This window comes from Trichechus manatus, unplaced genomic scaffold (genome assembly GCF_000243295.1).
Source record: "Trichechus manatus latirostris isolate Lorelei unplaced genomic scaffold, TriManLat1.0 scaffold00004, whole genome shotgun sequence".
Taxonomy (NCBI): Eukaryota; Metazoa; Chordata; class Mammalia; order Sirenia; family Trichechidae; genus Trichechus; species Trichechus manatus.
The window spans coordinates 34,680,882-34,698,099 of record NW_004443940.1 but is presented as its reverse complement, the minus strand read 5'-3'; the positions used below and the strand labels follow the sequence as shown (position 1 = coordinate 34,698,099).

At 41.9% G+C, this 17,218-nt stretch overlaps 1 protein-coding gene across 3 annotated transcripts in view; it reads right to left on the bottom strand.

The window, feature by feature from the left end:
• Positions 1-6: 6 nt before the first annotated feature.
• STARD7 (StAR related lipid transfer domain containing 7) overlaps positions 7-17,218 on the bottom strand; it is a 31,574-nt gene continuing 14,362 nt past the window's right edge. The window contains exons 2-8 of one of the 3 annotated variants that reach the window (XM_004369347.2): positions 12,624-12,832; positions 12,227-12,276; positions 9,137-9,247; positions 8,975-9,057; positions 8,411-8,510; positions 1,603-1,687; positions 7-600 (exon numbers count right to left, since the gene is read on the bottom strand). In XM_004369347.2, the coding sequence (XP_004369404.1) occupies positions 416-600; positions 1,603-1,687; positions 8,411-8,510; positions 8,975-9,057; positions 9,137-9,247; positions 12,227-12,276; positions 12,624-12,832 (823 nt within the window). In that variant the 3' untranslated portion in view covers positions 7-415. Of the gene's footprint in view, positions 601-1,602; positions 1,688-8,410; positions 8,511-8,974; positions 9,058-9,136; positions 9,248-12,226; positions 12,277-12,623; positions 14,028-17,218 lie in introns of those variants that run through there. The other 2 variants (XM_023734285.1, XM_023734276.1) reach the window with 2 other exon arrangements.

Genomic DNA, 17,218 nt, shown 5'->3' with positions numbered 1-17,218 from the left:
GGGAACTGAAGGACTCCGAAGCCCTGCAGAGCGACGGTGGGAACTGAAGGACTCCGAAGCAGAGCGATGGTGGGAACTGGAATGTCAGCAGAGGAACAACTCAGAGGAAGCCAACGGACATCATCCCCCTTCTGGCGTGAAGTGAGAGGTGTGCTGCAGGTTAGCTCAGTGACATACTGAATTTCAAAATGCTTGGCCTGAGAATATGACAACGTCCCCAGGGATGCCTTCTTCTCTCTGTTCTGATAAAGACCAGTAAGGGCTCTGAGTGAAGTCAAACACCAGTTATTGAATTATCCCACTGGTAGTTGCAGCAGACACACTGTAATACAGGTGGCTTGTCCCATTCTTCCCAGAGGGATGAAGGACTGAGACAGGAGTAGAAGCAGCCTTTCCCTCCTCATCCCAAAGCCCTTCAGGCATACTCGATCTGGGCAGGGCCACGACTACCCTCGTTCTTCCGCTCAGATGACTGGGTGGTGGCCTTGGCCTCACTGCCCATGTCCAGAGGCTTAGCTGAGATGTAGTCTTTTACTTTGATCTCCATGTTCTTGGCTTTCAGAGTGGCCATGTGCAGCTTCTCCAGGAAATCCGGCATGCCTGTCAGGAGAGGGGAAAACATGGTGAGGCTGATATATAAACTAGCAGCAGGCTCAAAACGAGAAGGCCTTGTACCCTTGATGGTAGGGAGTTCATGCTATTTAGAAAGATCACAGCCTGAGTGACAACCTGTGAGTGACAGGGGCCTCCCAGGATGTACAGGAATGAAAACAACCCATGATCCCTAATCCTTTGAAAAGGGGTACTGATCAGGCCAGATAAACCCCCAAAGACTTTCTTTCAGGTGATTAAATATCAGTTATCACGGTATAAGGAGAACGGTGTGGCAGTCTGCTTCTGTAAATATTACAGCCTTGAAAACCCTACAGGGCGCTTCTACCCTCTCCTACATGGTCACTATGAGTTGGAATCGACTCATTGGCAACGGGTTTCATTTTCTGGTTTGTAACAGCATAGCCTAAACAGCTGCTGATTTTATTTAGACAAATGTCAAACAGAAACACCCAATCTCCTCTCCATCCTCAGTCTTCCTTCTTCCCCTGAGGTAGAAGCAGCTGCCTACAGACAACTAGAAGAAAGAGGGTGCTTTTTGACACAAGAAATCAGAAGGGAAAGGTACCATCACAGCTGTGACATGAGCCTTTGTCAAGACAGGCAGTAGCTTTCTCCAGGTGATCACCCTACAACCACCATATTTTCTATGCCAGATCCTACAGTCTCCAGTACTATCTAAGGAGGAGAAATTCTTTTTAAACGCATTCATGTACACGGCCCACATTTGTCACTGAAGCAAATGTTCTTCTTAAAACTGCTTTCTGGGCACAAGTTCCTTTCTGGGACCCTATAATTCTCATCCCTACAAACCCCAGCTGGAGGCTTTGATGTCTTCAAAGTTTCCAGGAATGAACTCTGAGGGACTTTTAATTCTCCCCAACAGGGCTCCAGTGAGACAAGGACCAACCTCCTTGCTGCCACTAAGAAGCCAGAGAAGACAAACTGCCCCACCCAGGTTCCAGGCCCTGTGCAGACGTTTCCACTTACCACTGGACATCATCCAACTAACACAGTAGCGGGGGAAAACAGTCTGGGGGTTGTCACTGTATGTCAACAAGTAGTCAAAGCCATTCTGGAAATGAAAAACAGCAAAGATGAGGGAAGTACCTGAATTTCTTGCCACACCCTCCATACCCAGCATTAGAGAATAACACGATCTGACTATATGCAGGAGAGTGCCTTTTTTTTTTTTTAATGCTGTGCAGTCTTTTTTGAGACTGTCATCTTCAGAAAGTCCTGCTTGCACAGCTGGCCCAGGGCTGGCATCTGGGATCTTGGGTCTCAGTGCTTCCAGTGGACAGTTACTGACGGGGGTGGCTCACTGGGTCTGTGTCCAGACTATGCCAACACTGTGGCTTATGCTGAACACCTGCCTTCCTCCTGGGGGGGGTCTTGAATTTTGGTACATGCTAGGCAGAGGGTGTCTACGTGACCAGCCTCCAACAAAACCCAGGTGCTCAGTCTCTAATGGGCTTCCCTGGGCAGCAACATCACACACGTGTAGCCGTGTGACTCCTCACGGGAGGGAGAGGGCAGCTTGCACGTGAGATCCTCCAGACCCTACTTCTGTCTTTCTGCCTTATGATCTGGCTGTGGACACTTACTACGCTGCTGTACTAAATCCTACTATGCTGAGTGTACACACACATACACTCTCTCTCTCACTTATGTAACCCAGCAGAAGTTTCATGAAATACTCTTACTCTATGAGACACATTCAGGTAGTTTCTATTCTATTCCATTTACTCCTTTTTTTTTTAAAGCTGGTCAGAATCTACTAATTTTACATTCCACTAATAGGTAGCAATCGTCATCTGAAAAATACTGCTCTAAAAATAACACAGAGGTACACACAGGCCTCCCAGCAAAAACATGAGAGACAAACACTATTTTGACGGAGGGGAAGCATTGTTTCTGGCACATTTCAAAGTCCTACAAGTACCTTTTGATGAGAACAAAAGCATACTAGGAGGACACATCCATACAGGTCTAAAACAAACAAGTTATAAGGAGAAACAAAGCCATTATAAAATGAAGTAGAACTAAAAACAGCAACCATTGGTATCAATAGGTACACTCAACAGAGATCTAGTTTAAAAGTTGAAGTAAATGTTCTTCTTGAAGAAAGGTCATAGCATTTTAAAGTAGGACTGCAGCGAGCACTGGTTCAACCCTGTCATCTTACAGGCAAGAAAACCCAAGGCCAGAAAGATTTTTTTTTAATTGATTTTTTAAATTTTTTTATTGTACTTTAATCACTAAATTCCTATTTGATGTACTATTTTGTTTTCCGAGCCTCCAGTTTAATACACATTTAATAAAAACATATTTCCTTCTGATAACAGAAAAAAAAATTTTTTTTATTGTACTTTAGATGGTTTACAGAACAAATAGTTTCGCATTAAACAGTCAGTACACATACCGTCTTATGACATTGGTTAACAACCCCATGACATGTCAACACTCTCCCTTCTCGACCTTGGAGGACCTTTTTTTTTGGTGAAAATATACAAAGCCAAAGTTACACCATTTCAAAAGTTTCTACATATACAATTTAGTGACATCGATTACATTCTTCCAGTTGTGCTAATATTCTCACTATCCTTTTCCAAATTATTCTATCAACATTATCTTCAACTCACTGCCCCCCAACTCAAATCTTTTGAGTTGCTGTTGTCAATCTGATCTCACATAGATAATTTTTTTTTTTTGGTACCTTAGATGAAGGTTTGCAGAACAAATAGTTTCTCATTAAACAGTTAGTACACATATTGCCCTATGACTATGGTTTAACAATCCCACGACATGTCAACACTGTCCCTTCTCAACCTTGGGTTCTCTATTACCAGCTTTCCTGTCCCCTCCTGCCTTCTAGTCCTTGTCCCTGGACTGCTGTGCTTCATTAGTCCTGTTTTGTTTTATGGGGCTGTCCAATCCTCAGCTGAATGTGAAGCTCAGGAGTGACTTCACCACTGAGCTAAAAGGGTATCTGGGGGCCATACTCTCGGGGTTTCTCCAGTCTGTCAGGCCAATAAATCTGGTCTTTTTTTTGTGAGTTAGAATTTTGTTCTACGTCCTTTTCCAGCTCTGTCCAGGACCCTCTACTGTGATCCCAGTCAGAGCAGTCAGTGGTGGTAGCCGGGCACCATCTAGCTGTACTGGACTCAGTCTGGTGGAGGCCGTGGTAGCTTTGGTCCATTAGTCCTTTGGACTGATCTTTTCCTTGTATCCTGTTCTCTTCATTCTCCCTTGCTCCAGAAGGGGCGAGACCAGTGGAGTATCTTAGATGGCTGCTCACAGGCTTTTAAGACCCCAGATGCTACTCACCAAGGTAGTAGAACATTTCCTTTATAAACTGTGTTATGCCAGTTGAGCTAGATGTGCCCTGAGACCATGGTCCCTGTAGCCCTCCACCCAGCAATTTAGTCCCTCAGGGAGTCTGGAAGTGTCTGTGGAGCTTCCATGACTCTTCCTTGTACAAGTTGTGCTGGCTTCCCCAGTACTGTGTACTGTCTCACCTTTCACCAAAGTTACTACTTACCTATTGTCTATTTAGTTCCCCCCCAACCCTCCCATCCCTTGTAACCAACAAAGATTGTTTCTTTTTGTGGATAAACTTTTACATGAGTTTTTACGGTAGAAGACTCATACAATATTTGTCCTTTTGTGATCGACTTATTTCACTCAGCATGTCCTCCAGTTTCATCCACGTTATGAGATGCTTCACAGATTCATCATTTATCTCTTCATAATACTCCATTGTGTGTATGTACCATAGTTTGTTTATCCATTCATCTGTTGATGGGCATCTAAGTTGCTTCCATGTTTTTGCTACTGTGAACAATGCTGCAATGAATATGGGTGTGCATACGTCTATTCGTGTGACGGCTCTTATTTGTCTAGGATATATTCCTAGGAGTGGGATTGCATTTTGTGGTGTTTTTTTTTTTGGTGGTGCTGATGTTTTCTTTGCTCCTCTTACTCCCCTGTGCTGAGTTCCTTTTGTTTGTGGATTTTTTTTCATTTCTTCTGGTTTTGTAAGTTTTGTTTTTACTGAGACTTTATGTCTTTCTTCTTTATTTTGATAAGTAGGTTTGTTAACTTTCTTTGTGGTTACCTTGGAATTTACCCTTATCTTCCTAGATTTGAACCAGTCTATTATTACTTGGTATTGCCTTGCCTTCCTCTCCATTAGAAGGTTCTATACCTACACTGTTTATTCCCTCTTTTATTGTTCTGATGCTGTTGTCATTTACAGGTTAACCTCTCTGGTTCCCTGTTATAATCCTTTTGGTTTTGCATAGTCCTTAAGAGTTCATTTCCTAGGTTGGTATTGGCTAGTACAATCCTGTGTCCTATATTCAGCCTGTGGTCTGATGTTGTTATCAGATCGAAGGACTCTCTTTAATAAGTCTTGTAAGTTTGGTTTGGTTTTTACACAGTCCCTTAATTTCTGTTTATCTGGAAATGACCTAATTTCACCATCATATTTGAACGAGAGTTTTGCAGGATATATTCCTTGGCTGGCAATTTTTTTCTCTCAAGGTTTTATATATGTCATCCCATTGCCTTCTTGCCTGCGTAGTTTCTGCTGAATAATCCGAGTTTAGTCTTATTGTGTCTCCTCTGTATGTGACTTTTTGTTTTTCTCGAGCTGCTCTCAGGATTCTGTTTGTCTTTGGTTTTAGTGAGCGTGATTATGATATGCCTTGGTGATTTTCTTTTGGGGTCTATCCTATATGGGGTTCGTTGAGCTTCTCGGACGGTCAGCTTTTCATCTTTCACGATATTGGGGAAGTTTTCTGTCAGCAATTCTTCAATTATCCTCTTTGTGTTTTCTGTTTTCTCCCTGTTCTGGAACTCTGATCACTCGTAGATTTTTGCTTTTGATTGTATCCCACATAATTCTCAGGGTTTCTTCATTTTTATTCGTTCTTTTTTCTGATTTTACCTCAAACAGATTTGTAGCCAAGTGTTTGTCTTCAATTTTGCTGATCCTATCTTCCATTGTTTCAAACCTGCTCCTCAGCCCTTCTATGACACTGTCCATTTCTGAAATCTCGTTGTTTACCTTTTGGATTTCTAATTGTTGTTTTTTATGTTTTCTAGTTGTGAATTTATTTTGGCATTTTGTTCTTGTATTATTTTCTTGAATTCTTCTATATTTTTGTCTGTATTTTCCATGAATTTGTCTGCCTTTTCCATGAATTTGTCTATTTTTTCCTTGTTTTTGTCTGTTTTTTGCTTCAACTCTTGGATAATTCTGAATATGAGAGATTTGAATTCCCTATCAGTTAGGTCTAGTGCCTTTTCTTCTTCTGGAAGGTCATCTAGTGTTTTATTTTGGACGCCTACTGGAACCATCCTATCCTGGTTTTGTAAATGTTTTGATATTGTCTGCTGTCTTCAGGGCATTCGGTGGTTATTTTCCTTGTTTACTGATTTAGATTTGTTTGTTTCGTTTCGTCCTGCTTTTTTGTTTTATTTGGTTATGTCTGAGGAGGCAGGCTGTGTGTTCTTTGCTGTTTGCTCATCTGTGGGCATGATACTTTTCACCTCCTTCTCCAATGGGCAGGGTCAGTCACTCAGGTATGGTACAGCAGGGCAGGTCCAGCTGAAGGGGAGTTGCTGGGGTAGGGTGTTTGTGGCACATACCAGGGCTGACAGTGCGGACGAGGAATCAGTGCAGGGCAGGTTCCAGCAGACCGTGCCTGTACTGCTTGGGAGTGTGATGTTCAGCACACAGTGCAGGCAGGCAGGAAGGAGGGGGTAGATTGTGATGTGTGGAGCTAAGATGGGTATGGGAAAGATGAGAGAGAGGATAGAGAAAAAGGAGCCAAAAACACACAAACAAAAACGAGTGCTAAAGGAGCTTGCTATTGGAGTGGAGAGATGAGAGACTGAGAAATGAGGAAAAACAAAATGAAAAAAAAAGAAAAAGAAAAATGGTAAAAGGAAAAAAATGAATAAATCAAGAAACTGGAAATGATGAAAGACAAAAAGGGAATAAGAGAGAGAAGAAAACAAAACAAAAATAGCCAAAAAAAACAAGAAAAAAGAAGTGCTCTCAGGGATGTCCCTGTGAGTCTGCGCAGAGTAAGGGTGCAGCTTCCAAGCCACATGGTACTGCCTGGCTAGAAGGGGGTCCCAATCTGAGAAAAGAAAAACAAAACAAACAAATCAAAACAGAACAAATCAGAGCAAACAAACTAAAAAGCCCTGGGGTCCCGCCAGCGTGGCGGCACGGGCCAGGAAGCAGTTCCACAGTCAAGCAGCGTTTCGCAGCCTTTCAGGAAGAAGCAAAGACGGTGCACAGAGCCAGGTATTTGAGAGAAAGGAGGGGGAAGTGATGAGAGGTAAGGAAGAAATCTAAAGAAGCGGAAAAAAGCAACACCAGCAGCCAACAAAAGGCACTCAGGGAGCCGGCCAGCGCAGGTGGGTGGAATTCAAGTGACACTGGGGTGCTTCCCGGCCAAGAGACTGTGGCTGCAGGAAGCAGAGGAGGCTAAGTGGGGGTGAAGAAGGGTGGGGGGGTGAGAAAGCCTATATCGCTGGTAACCGGTTGTTCTGTCTCCTGCTGGAAGTTCCGTTAAGCTGCTTTCTCATACTGCCTGTTCGCTGATCTCCAACAGGAGTCCAAGATGGCGAATCCATGCTCCAGTAGCTGATAGAGGACCTCTGCATGTATCTCTCCTTGCTCTCTTTTTTCAGCCAGTTTCTTATTCCATTCGGTGCTTGACTGAGTTCTTTATCTCTTCATTTGATGCGTAGGGTTTAAGGATTGACATGTGACTCTGTTTGACTTAGTTTTTCTGACCTTTGCTGCGGAGGGACGGCATGGTGCCTCTGATTACAGTGCCATGTTGCCCGGAAGTCCACAAGGCCAGAAAGATTTTAAGTGCTCTGCTCATTGTGGTGAAATTTTCACTGAAAAGGAGCTTGCTCTAGTTACTGGAAAACGCTACTTGTTATGGACTGAATTGAATCCTCCAAAAAGATATGCTGAAGCCCCAGTCCCTGCATCTGTGAATGTGACCATGTCTGGACATAGGGTTGTTCTGTTGCTATCAGCTGGGTCAAGTAAGGTCACACTGGAGTAGGGTGGGTCCTAGTCCTAACACCTCCTGAGTGGAGTCTTATAAAAAGGGAGTGACACACGGGAATACAGACGCCATGTGACAACAGAGGCAGATGCATCTACAGCAGCAAAGGAGCACCAAAGGACTGCCAGCAGCCACTAGAAACTAGGGGAGGGCACCAGAGAAGGAATTGACATGGCTGAGACCCTGATTTGGACTTTCAGCCTCCAGAACTGTGAAAAAATAAATTTCTGTTCTTTAAAGGCACCCAATCAGTGGTACTTGGTGTGGGAGTTCTAGGAAACTAAGACGCCACTAATGACAGGCTAGGAGTCAATGGCTACTATCTTCTCATAGCTGTTGCTCAGAAAAAAGGGAGCCGACAGATCGCCACCACTCGGTCCTGGGGATCTTCCAGGTATATCACCCTATAGCAGGGATTCCTAAGGTATGGTTCCAGATCAGCAGCAACAGCCTCACCTGGAAACTTCTGAGAAATGAAGATTCTTGGGCCATACCCCACACCTACTGAACCAGAAGCTCTGAGGTTGGGGCCCAGGAATGTATTTCCTTTAACATTTAATTGATTCTGATGCATGTCAAGTTTGAAACCAATGCCCTACAGCACCCTACCCCTCCCAAGTTCAGATGAGAGGCATTTCTTGAGAAAAATCCAAAGCCACCATACGTCATCTCTTAGATGATGTAAAACTCACCTCATCAAATGATTTGTGGGGACGGATAACCATCTGGGATTCATATGACCTGACCCTCACGAATTCCGGAGACTCTGGCACACTAGGGTGCTCCACAGCCCTGGGAAGGAGGAGAAGTAAAGTAAATTCTCAGCAATGTCTGCCTATATATAAAACATGGGTGCTAAGATTAAAGAGAAGCCCTGAAAAGCTGGTTCTCATTTTTAAGATAAACAACGAGTAGAGTTACTAGGCTGAGTGAACACGACTAAGTTCTAAAAATGAACTGAGGTTCTTTGGTGAATGTACGGCTCGTTAGGCTTTGTGTCGAGGAAATCACACTTTTTTCCTTTTTAATTACCAGCATTAAGGAGCTGAAAGAAATTGTTTAACTAGAAGTTCATATCCCTCAATCCTCCTAGATAGTCAGAACACTCACCTTCTACCTGGAATGGGTGAGGCACTGGCTGTGGGGAACCCTATGGGAGAACGCGTAAGAGCACTAAGACACACAAACTCCCACCAAAGGTACAGACGAACAAAGGACACATTCAAAGGAACTCAGCAACAGCTAACCATACATACCGTGACACCAACACCATCACGTTGTTCTCCTGATCCACACTATACCGTCGAACATAGACATAATCCCGTGAATACATTGGGTACTAAAGAAATGGAGAGCCAGGATTAGTGTTGTGTATCACGTGGTCTTGAGAAAGTAAAACCAGAAGTAAAAATACTCACAGGAAAATGTGTTACCCAGTGAAGAACCTCAGAACCACTAACCACGTCCCTCTCGATCACCTCCAGCTTGATTACCAGGGCATCCCACTTTTTTCTATATTCTGTGTCCAGCTAGGGAAAGACAGAAGACCATGAAGACTCAAGAGATCCAGGACAAAGCTGTTCTCAAGATGCCTGAGCCTCTGACTCAAGGCCTTATTATAAGGGAACAGTGATCTGATCTAAAAGACAGTGCCGCAGTGTGAGAGACATGGCTGGATAACAGTTTATAACAAATGACTTTTAAAATCCCTTAATGTAGGCCATGATCGTTATACTGAATGTGAATGCTAAAAAGAAAAGGACAAAGCAAAGTAAGAAGAAAAATATTGCAATAGATGTGTCAGAGAAGACACAGCCAACAGTGATATAAATATGTAAGGATGAGACAATTCTAAAAATTTTATACAGACAAAAAAGTCCAAAAGTATGAGCAGACACTGCACACCAAGAATTGCAAGCAGCATATTTTTTAAATTTCTGTTATCACTAGCAACCAAGGAATTTCAAATTAAGACAAACAAGCACATCCAAACCAATAAAAATTCAACACAAACTGACAAGTGCTTAGGGGAAAGTGTACATCTGCACATTACTGGCGGGTGTTGTTAACTCAGTACTAGTTCTGAGAGTCCGACAAAACAAATAAAAAAATCAGGAAGAAAAAAATGTCTTTGCAGAACTCTAGATGACACCACTCCCCTGTCACTTTTTTACATTTTTGTTTCAAACGTTTCCCACCCGCTCAAGAGCAAAGAAGTCTCTGAACAGAGGCTCTTCATCCTTCTTAAACAAACGTCTTCAACATGGAAATGTTCCAGGCTAAAGGAGGCGAAAGAGACGTGACAACTAAATGTAATCTGACTGGATCTGTACTGGAGGGAAAATGCTATAAAGTAGCGTTACTGGGTCAACTGACAAAAACGGAATACAAACAGAAGATTATATAAAAGTGCTGCATCAGCGTTAAATTTACTAATTTGGATAACAGTACCGTGATCAGACAAAAGAATTACGTCTAATCTTAGGAAATATACACTGAAGGAATTAGGGATAAAACGCCATGATGTATGTAAGTAACTTACCCTCAAAAGGTTTGGATAAAAATTGTGTGTATATTCACATAATGTAAAGCAGTGGGAAAACGTTAAAAACAGATAAACATGAGTATATGGATTTCTTACACTATTTTTATCCTTGCAATTTTTTTTCTGTAAATTTGAAATTACATCCAAATAAAAAGTTTTTTAAAATTTAAAACTTCTGCATGAAAAGAATTCAAAAGAATGAAGCTGGAACTATACCTCACACCATATACAAAAATCAACTCAAAATGGATTCACGGCCTATACGTAAGAACTACAACCATAAAACTCTTAGAACAAAACATGGGGTAACGCTTTGGGACCTAGTCTGTAACACTAGATTCTTAGATATGACACCAAAAGCATAAGCAACAGAAGACAAAATAGGTAAATTAGACTTCATCAAAATTAAACATTTGCGCACCAAAGGACTTTATCAACAAAAGTGAAGAGACAACCTATAGAATGGGGAAAAGAATATTTGGTAACCATGTATCTGGTAAGGGTTTAGTATCCAGAACATATATTAAGAACTCCTACAACTCAACAACAAAGAGACAAACAACCCAATCAAAAAACGGACAAAGGACTTGACTACAGAAGATGTACAAATAAATGGTCAATGCTACAACACGGATGAACCTTGAAAACACTGCTGAGCGAAGTACGTCATCACAAAAGGACAAATAGTGTCTGAACCCATATATGAAACATCTAGAATAGGAAAATGCGGAGAAAGAACCGCATGGGTGGCTGCCGGGGGAGGTGGGAGAGGGAGGAGGAGCCACTGCTGATGTGGCTCTGAGCTTCTGTCAAGGGTGATGACAAAAGGCGGAATCAAATCATGGTGATGGCTGCACGGCTCACAACATGGAGAACGTAACTAACGTCGCTGAACTGGGCACATACTGTGCACGTGAAAATTATGGGAACAGCAAATGTTTTGTTATACGTATTTTACCACAATTTTAAAAAAGGGGCAAATCTATCACTGGTTTGTTTTGCCTGTTTTTGCACTATTTAAATGGAATTCTACCCTATGACCTCTTCTGTGTCTGGCTTCTTTGCTCAGCATAAATTCATCAATGTTAACCAGGTATAACAAGAGATTATTCCTTAAAAGCCTTCAAAATACTGCTCTGTGGGTAACGGTCATCAATTCACCCAGCACAAAAAGAGTGACTCTGGAGCAGGTGAAGAAACAAACCAACTATAGGCAGACGCTGACACTTAGGTGACCTGGGCCACACTAATCAATGCAAGTTTGTATCTATAAAGTAAGCTATGAAACAAAGCTCAACAAAACCAAACTCACTGCCGTAGAGTCGAGTCTGACTCATAGCGATCCTACAGGACAGAGCAGAACTGCCTCATAGCGTTTCCAAGGAGCGGTTAGTGGATTTGAACCGCCAACCTTTTGGTTAGCAGCCAAGCTCTTAACCACTAAGCCAGCAGGGCTCCACTAACTCTAAATAGAGCCAATTATGTGGGAAACAGAAGGAATCGGATGATTCAAGAATCTGATGAACAAGCTCAACCCATATGCTCTAAGCACAGTCACACTGCAGGTCAGATAAATTACTACAGGTGCCAAGGAACTCCAGGGAAGCGTCTAAATTCTTTTGGCTGAAACTAACATCTTAGTCATAAAGATGATTTTAAAAACGATAAATATGAAACTATAAAGCCTTCTAAAACACATCAAAGCATTCAAATTCACTTCTCCATTGTCTCCCCAACAGCCCTGTAAGGAGACAGAACAGGTTTCATCCCCACAGGACGAGACAAAGAAACTATGAACATACATTTACCCAGATGCTATGCAATGTGGAACGAGAGGTACGAAGAGCTAGCTGGATGTACAGAAGCCAGTGTCACATGTGAGTCAGAGGTATTATTCATCTGACAGTAGTAACTGGCTTTCTAGGCTCAGAAGCCCCCAGTGTGGAAACAAAACTTAACTCACCTGAACATTGAAGAACTGCCGGGGTGTCACATCTGTGTAGGTTCCAAAAACTAGAATGACAAGAAACAATGAGGTGCATCACTCGTCCTATTCCTACCGCTTAACTGCACTTTAATTACAGAGTACGACACATCTTAAAAGCAGCTTCAGAAACTAGAAGTCCTGCGGGGGCAGCGACCAAGACAAAGACGACCTATGGCAAGGACTACACTGGACTCCTGTCATCCGGGAGAAGAAAAACAACAAACAGAAAAGCATGGAAAATTTTCTGAGGAACAATCAGAACAGAATGCTTTAACGAGGCATGAGGACCCAGGCAACCATGGACACACTTCAAAGGCAGCCAAGCTGGGGCTCACCTCTGTACCGGGGGCTCACCTCTGTACCGGGGGCTTACCTCTGTACTGGTAAAGGGGGGTGCCTGTGATGGGACGCCGCCACAGCTTAAAGTGTTTCTTATCCATCACCATTTCCCATGGCTGCGCTCGGTCCCCTGACTCTTCATTTCCTTCTGTTTGGGATTTTGGTTCCGGGGAGTGGTGCTCAACTCCAGAGCTCTGAAACACACCTGACATTTCCTCCAACCGTTTCATCTCGTCAATGGATCTGGAAAGGAGAAAAACAGGTACGACACAGGTGGCTGGAGTCAGGCCCTGCTTTCCCTGGAAGAGAAACAATTTAGTTTTAAGATTTTCACTTGTCATTAATAAAAGCAAATATTGTCATAATGAAGTACAATTCTCTTTGATAGTTGTATATTGGTTTAGAAAACAGACAATGCATTTGTTAATTATGATTGATGGGATATTTCCACTATTTTTTATGCTAACAATACTTTGAGGTCTAATTTACATACAGTAACATGTCTTAACCATACAGCTCAATGGATTTTGACAGACATCTACGTAACCATCTCCCAGATCAAGATACAGAATATTTCCCGCACTGTAGAAGGTTCCAGGTTCCCTTCTGCCCTTTCCCTCCCCAGGCAAACACTACTCTGACTGCTATCACCAAGGATTAGTTTCGCTTGCTCTTGAACTTCATATAAATGAAATCATACAGCATGTGTTCTTTTATAACTGACTTCTCTCACTAATGTTTCTGAATTTCACCCATATTGTCCTAGTTTGTTTTTTATTATTACTTAGTATTCCATTATATGAAAACACCACAGTTTATTCATTCAGGCAGATGGACATGTACATGGTTTCCAGTTTTGGGCTATTAAGAATGAAGCTGATTAAGAACATTCTTATACAAGTCTTTATGTGGACATATACAGGTAGTCTCTGACTTATGACATATTCGAGTTACTATAAACAGCACTTACAACCATCCTTTTTTTGGTACATCTTATCACTAGTAATATGTACTACATACAATGTGGAGGCACATAATTTGCTGTTATCATTTTCATGCCAACCTCCAAAGACAAATACAGATCAGAGTTATAGATACTGATAATAAAAGGGCAGTAATAATCAAAACTTATTTAAAAATGAGGTATTCAACTTATGTCAAAACTGACACGACAGAGTCATCAAAACAGAACCCTGTCGTAAGTCAGGGACTACCTGTACTTTCATTTCTCTTGGATAAATATGTAGGAGTAGAACTGCAAGATCATAGTATGTTTAACTTTATTAGAAATTGCCAAACAATTCTCCAAAGTGGTTATGCCATTTCACACTCCCACCAGAATCGTATAGATTCTGTTCCATTTTGGTGAGTGGCATCTGGCGTCTTAAAAGCTAGCAAGCGGCCATCTAAGATGCATCAATTGGTCCCAACCCACCTGGAGCAAAGCAGAATGAAGAACACCAAAGACACTAGGAAAATATTAGCCCAAGAAACAGAAAGGGCCACATAAACCAGAGACCCCATAGCCTGAGACCAGAAGAACTAGATGGTGCCTGGCTGCCACCAATGACTACCCTGACAGGGAACACAACAAAGAGTTCCTGATGGAGCAGGAGAAAAGTGGGGTGCAGAACTTAAATTCCAGTAAAAAGACCAGACTTAATGGTTTGACTGAGACTGGAAGGACCCCAGAAGACATGGCCCCCAGACTCTCCGTTAGCCCAGAACTGAAACCATTCCCAAAGCCAACTCTTCAGACATAGATTACACTGGACTGTAAGACATAAAATGATACTCGTGAAGAGACTGCTTCTCAGCTCAAGTAGATACATGAGACTAAATGGGCAGCTCCTGTCCAGAGGCGAGACGAGAAGGCAGAGAGGGTCAGGAGCTGGTTGAATGGACACAGGAAATCTGGGGTGGAAAGGAGGAGTGTGCTGTCACATTACAGGGAGAGCAACTAGGGTCACATAACAATGTGTATATAAATTTTTGTATGAGAAACTAACTTGAACTGTAAACGTTCACTTAAAGCACAATTAAAAAAATAAAAGAATTCTGGTTGCTCCACCTCTTTGCTGCAACTTGGTACTGTCATTCTTTTTAATTTTAGACATTCTGGTGAGTAAGTAGCAAGGAACACAGAACTGATATAAACCACTGATGATCACTAAAAAAACCACACTAATTAACTGAACCATTAAGTGAACTCAAACAGTCTTTTGTACATCATTAAACTAACATTTAATGAGCATATACTGTGTCTAACTAGCACAGTGCCTGGCACATGATAAATGTTAACAAATGAATATACAGGAAGCACGATAAGGGAAACAAAACAAGGAGACTGTCTATGCCCTTAGGAAGTTTACAACTGAATTGTGGAACTCACAGCCTCAGAAACTAAACAAAACAAAAAGAAAAATTTAAGGGGGGAAAAAATCCAATAGTGAACTAATTAAATAACAACTGGGACAAAACTAAAACATGAAAACATTCTCCAAAATGGATAAATATTTTATTCACTTTGAGTCCCTAGCTGTTGCTGCTAGTTGCTGTCAAGTCGGCGCCGACTCATGGCGACCTTATGTATAACAGAACTAGACGCTGACTGGTCCTGTGCCATCTCCATGACCTCTGATATGTCTGAGTCCACTCTTGTAGCTATTCTGTCAGTCCACCTCATTATAGATTGCCCTTGTTTTCGCTGACAGTCTACTTTACAAACAAGATGTCGTCTTCTAGCAACTAGTCTTTACCAATGACGTATCCAAAGTAAACGAGCCAATGCCTTGCCATCCGTGCTTCTAAGGAGCATTCTGGTTGTATTTCTTGTAAGACTGATTTGAAAGGAAACCAACATTTACTATTTAAACTCCTCTAAAGCACTGGTCTGAAAGGAATGCAGTTTGTAGGACAACAGTCTTTAAAAATATTTCAAGGACAACAATTAGTCTTCTAATGTAATTACACACCCGATTCAATCCTCTGTACACACTGAAAACTCAAAATTTAACAACTTAAATGGAAAGAACTAGAATTTCGGAGGCATTATCTCTGACCTATTGAAAGCTGGACACAAAGAGGACTCATTCTAAAGCACAAGGTTATTTTTAAGGCTGTAAGGAATGCTAGTACAGCCAATGTCCTAATTCACACGAATCCATGGCAAAGGTCATTTGTACTGCCATTCTTAGGGGAGCTATCGCCACAGGGGTGCCCCTTAAACTAGCAAATATTATTTAAGATGGAAGGCGCCGTGGTGGTGCAGTGGTAAGCACCAGGCTGCTAACTGAAAGGTCAGCAGTTCCAACCCACCAGCTGCTACGCAGGAGAAAGATGCAGCAGTCTGCTTCCATAAAGATCACAGCCTTGGCGAGATGAGAAGGCAGAGAGGGTCAGGAGCTGGTTAAACGGACAGGGGAAATCCGGGGTGGAAAGGAGGAGTGTGCTGTCACAGTATAGGGAGAGTAACCAGGGTCACATAACAATGTACGTATAAATTTTTGTATGAGAGACTAACTTGAATTGTAAACTTCCACTTAAAGCACAACAATAAAAAAATAGTAATAATGACAGGCAAAAAAAAAAATCACAGCCTTGGAAACCCTACGGGGCAGTTATACTCTGTCCTACATAGTCGCTATGAGTCAGAATTGACTAGACAGCAACAGGTATTCAAGATGAAGCAGCAATGGCAGAATTTTCTTTTTTAAGATTTCCCAGTACAATATGTGAAATGCTCCCTTTGTCACTCCTGTGATCATTTTACAAGTGATATAGTCAGCCACCCAAAACTGAGTCCCACCATTAAAAGGTTCAACATTAAAAAAAGTCCAATAATACCAGGCCAGGCTCTTGATCCTGAGGACTAGAAGAGAAAGGGAAGCTGTACACGTAACATTTTAGTGCATGGGGATAAAAAGGAGCGTGTTTATAATTCGTTGCCTCTCTTGGCCTAATCCAAAACAAATTCCAACTGCAGAATGATAAACTGCAGCACTCAGTCAGAACAAAGGATAACAATGAAGCTCCTCAGCTTTCAGGCAGAGAGGAGAATGAATGTGAGGCATTGTGGTTGAGACTCAGGGTGCTAGGAGAATCACTTACAAATGAGATCAGCTACTTAATTTAGAAAGCAAAGTGTTTCTGTTGTTTTGGCCTTAATCAGACTCTCCCAAAATGACTACTTTAATGTCTTTTAAAGATAGTACAGTGAAAAATCTTACACAGAGGATCTGTATTCTGGGAAAATCCTAAGAAGGTTTATGACTGCCCTCTCATGGCATGGGTTTAAAACAGTACACAGTGTACTGAAAACGTGGACTCCTGTGTCAGACATCTAGCCCAACACTCATTAACTAGAATTTTAATTACTTAACCAGTTCTGTCTATTTCTTAATCTGTAAAATGGGGAAAATAAGAGCATCTCCCTCCCAGGCTGGTTGTGAAGATGAAGTAAACTTAGATGTGAAGTGCTCAGTACCTGCCACAGAATAAGCGCTCAAAGGTTAACTATTAGGATACTGACAAAAAACTAAGGTACAGAAAAATCTGATTTCATTGTCTCCGCACTCAATTTAAAATGTGTATGTATAAACGGGCAGCATTGTTCTGGAGGATAACCGA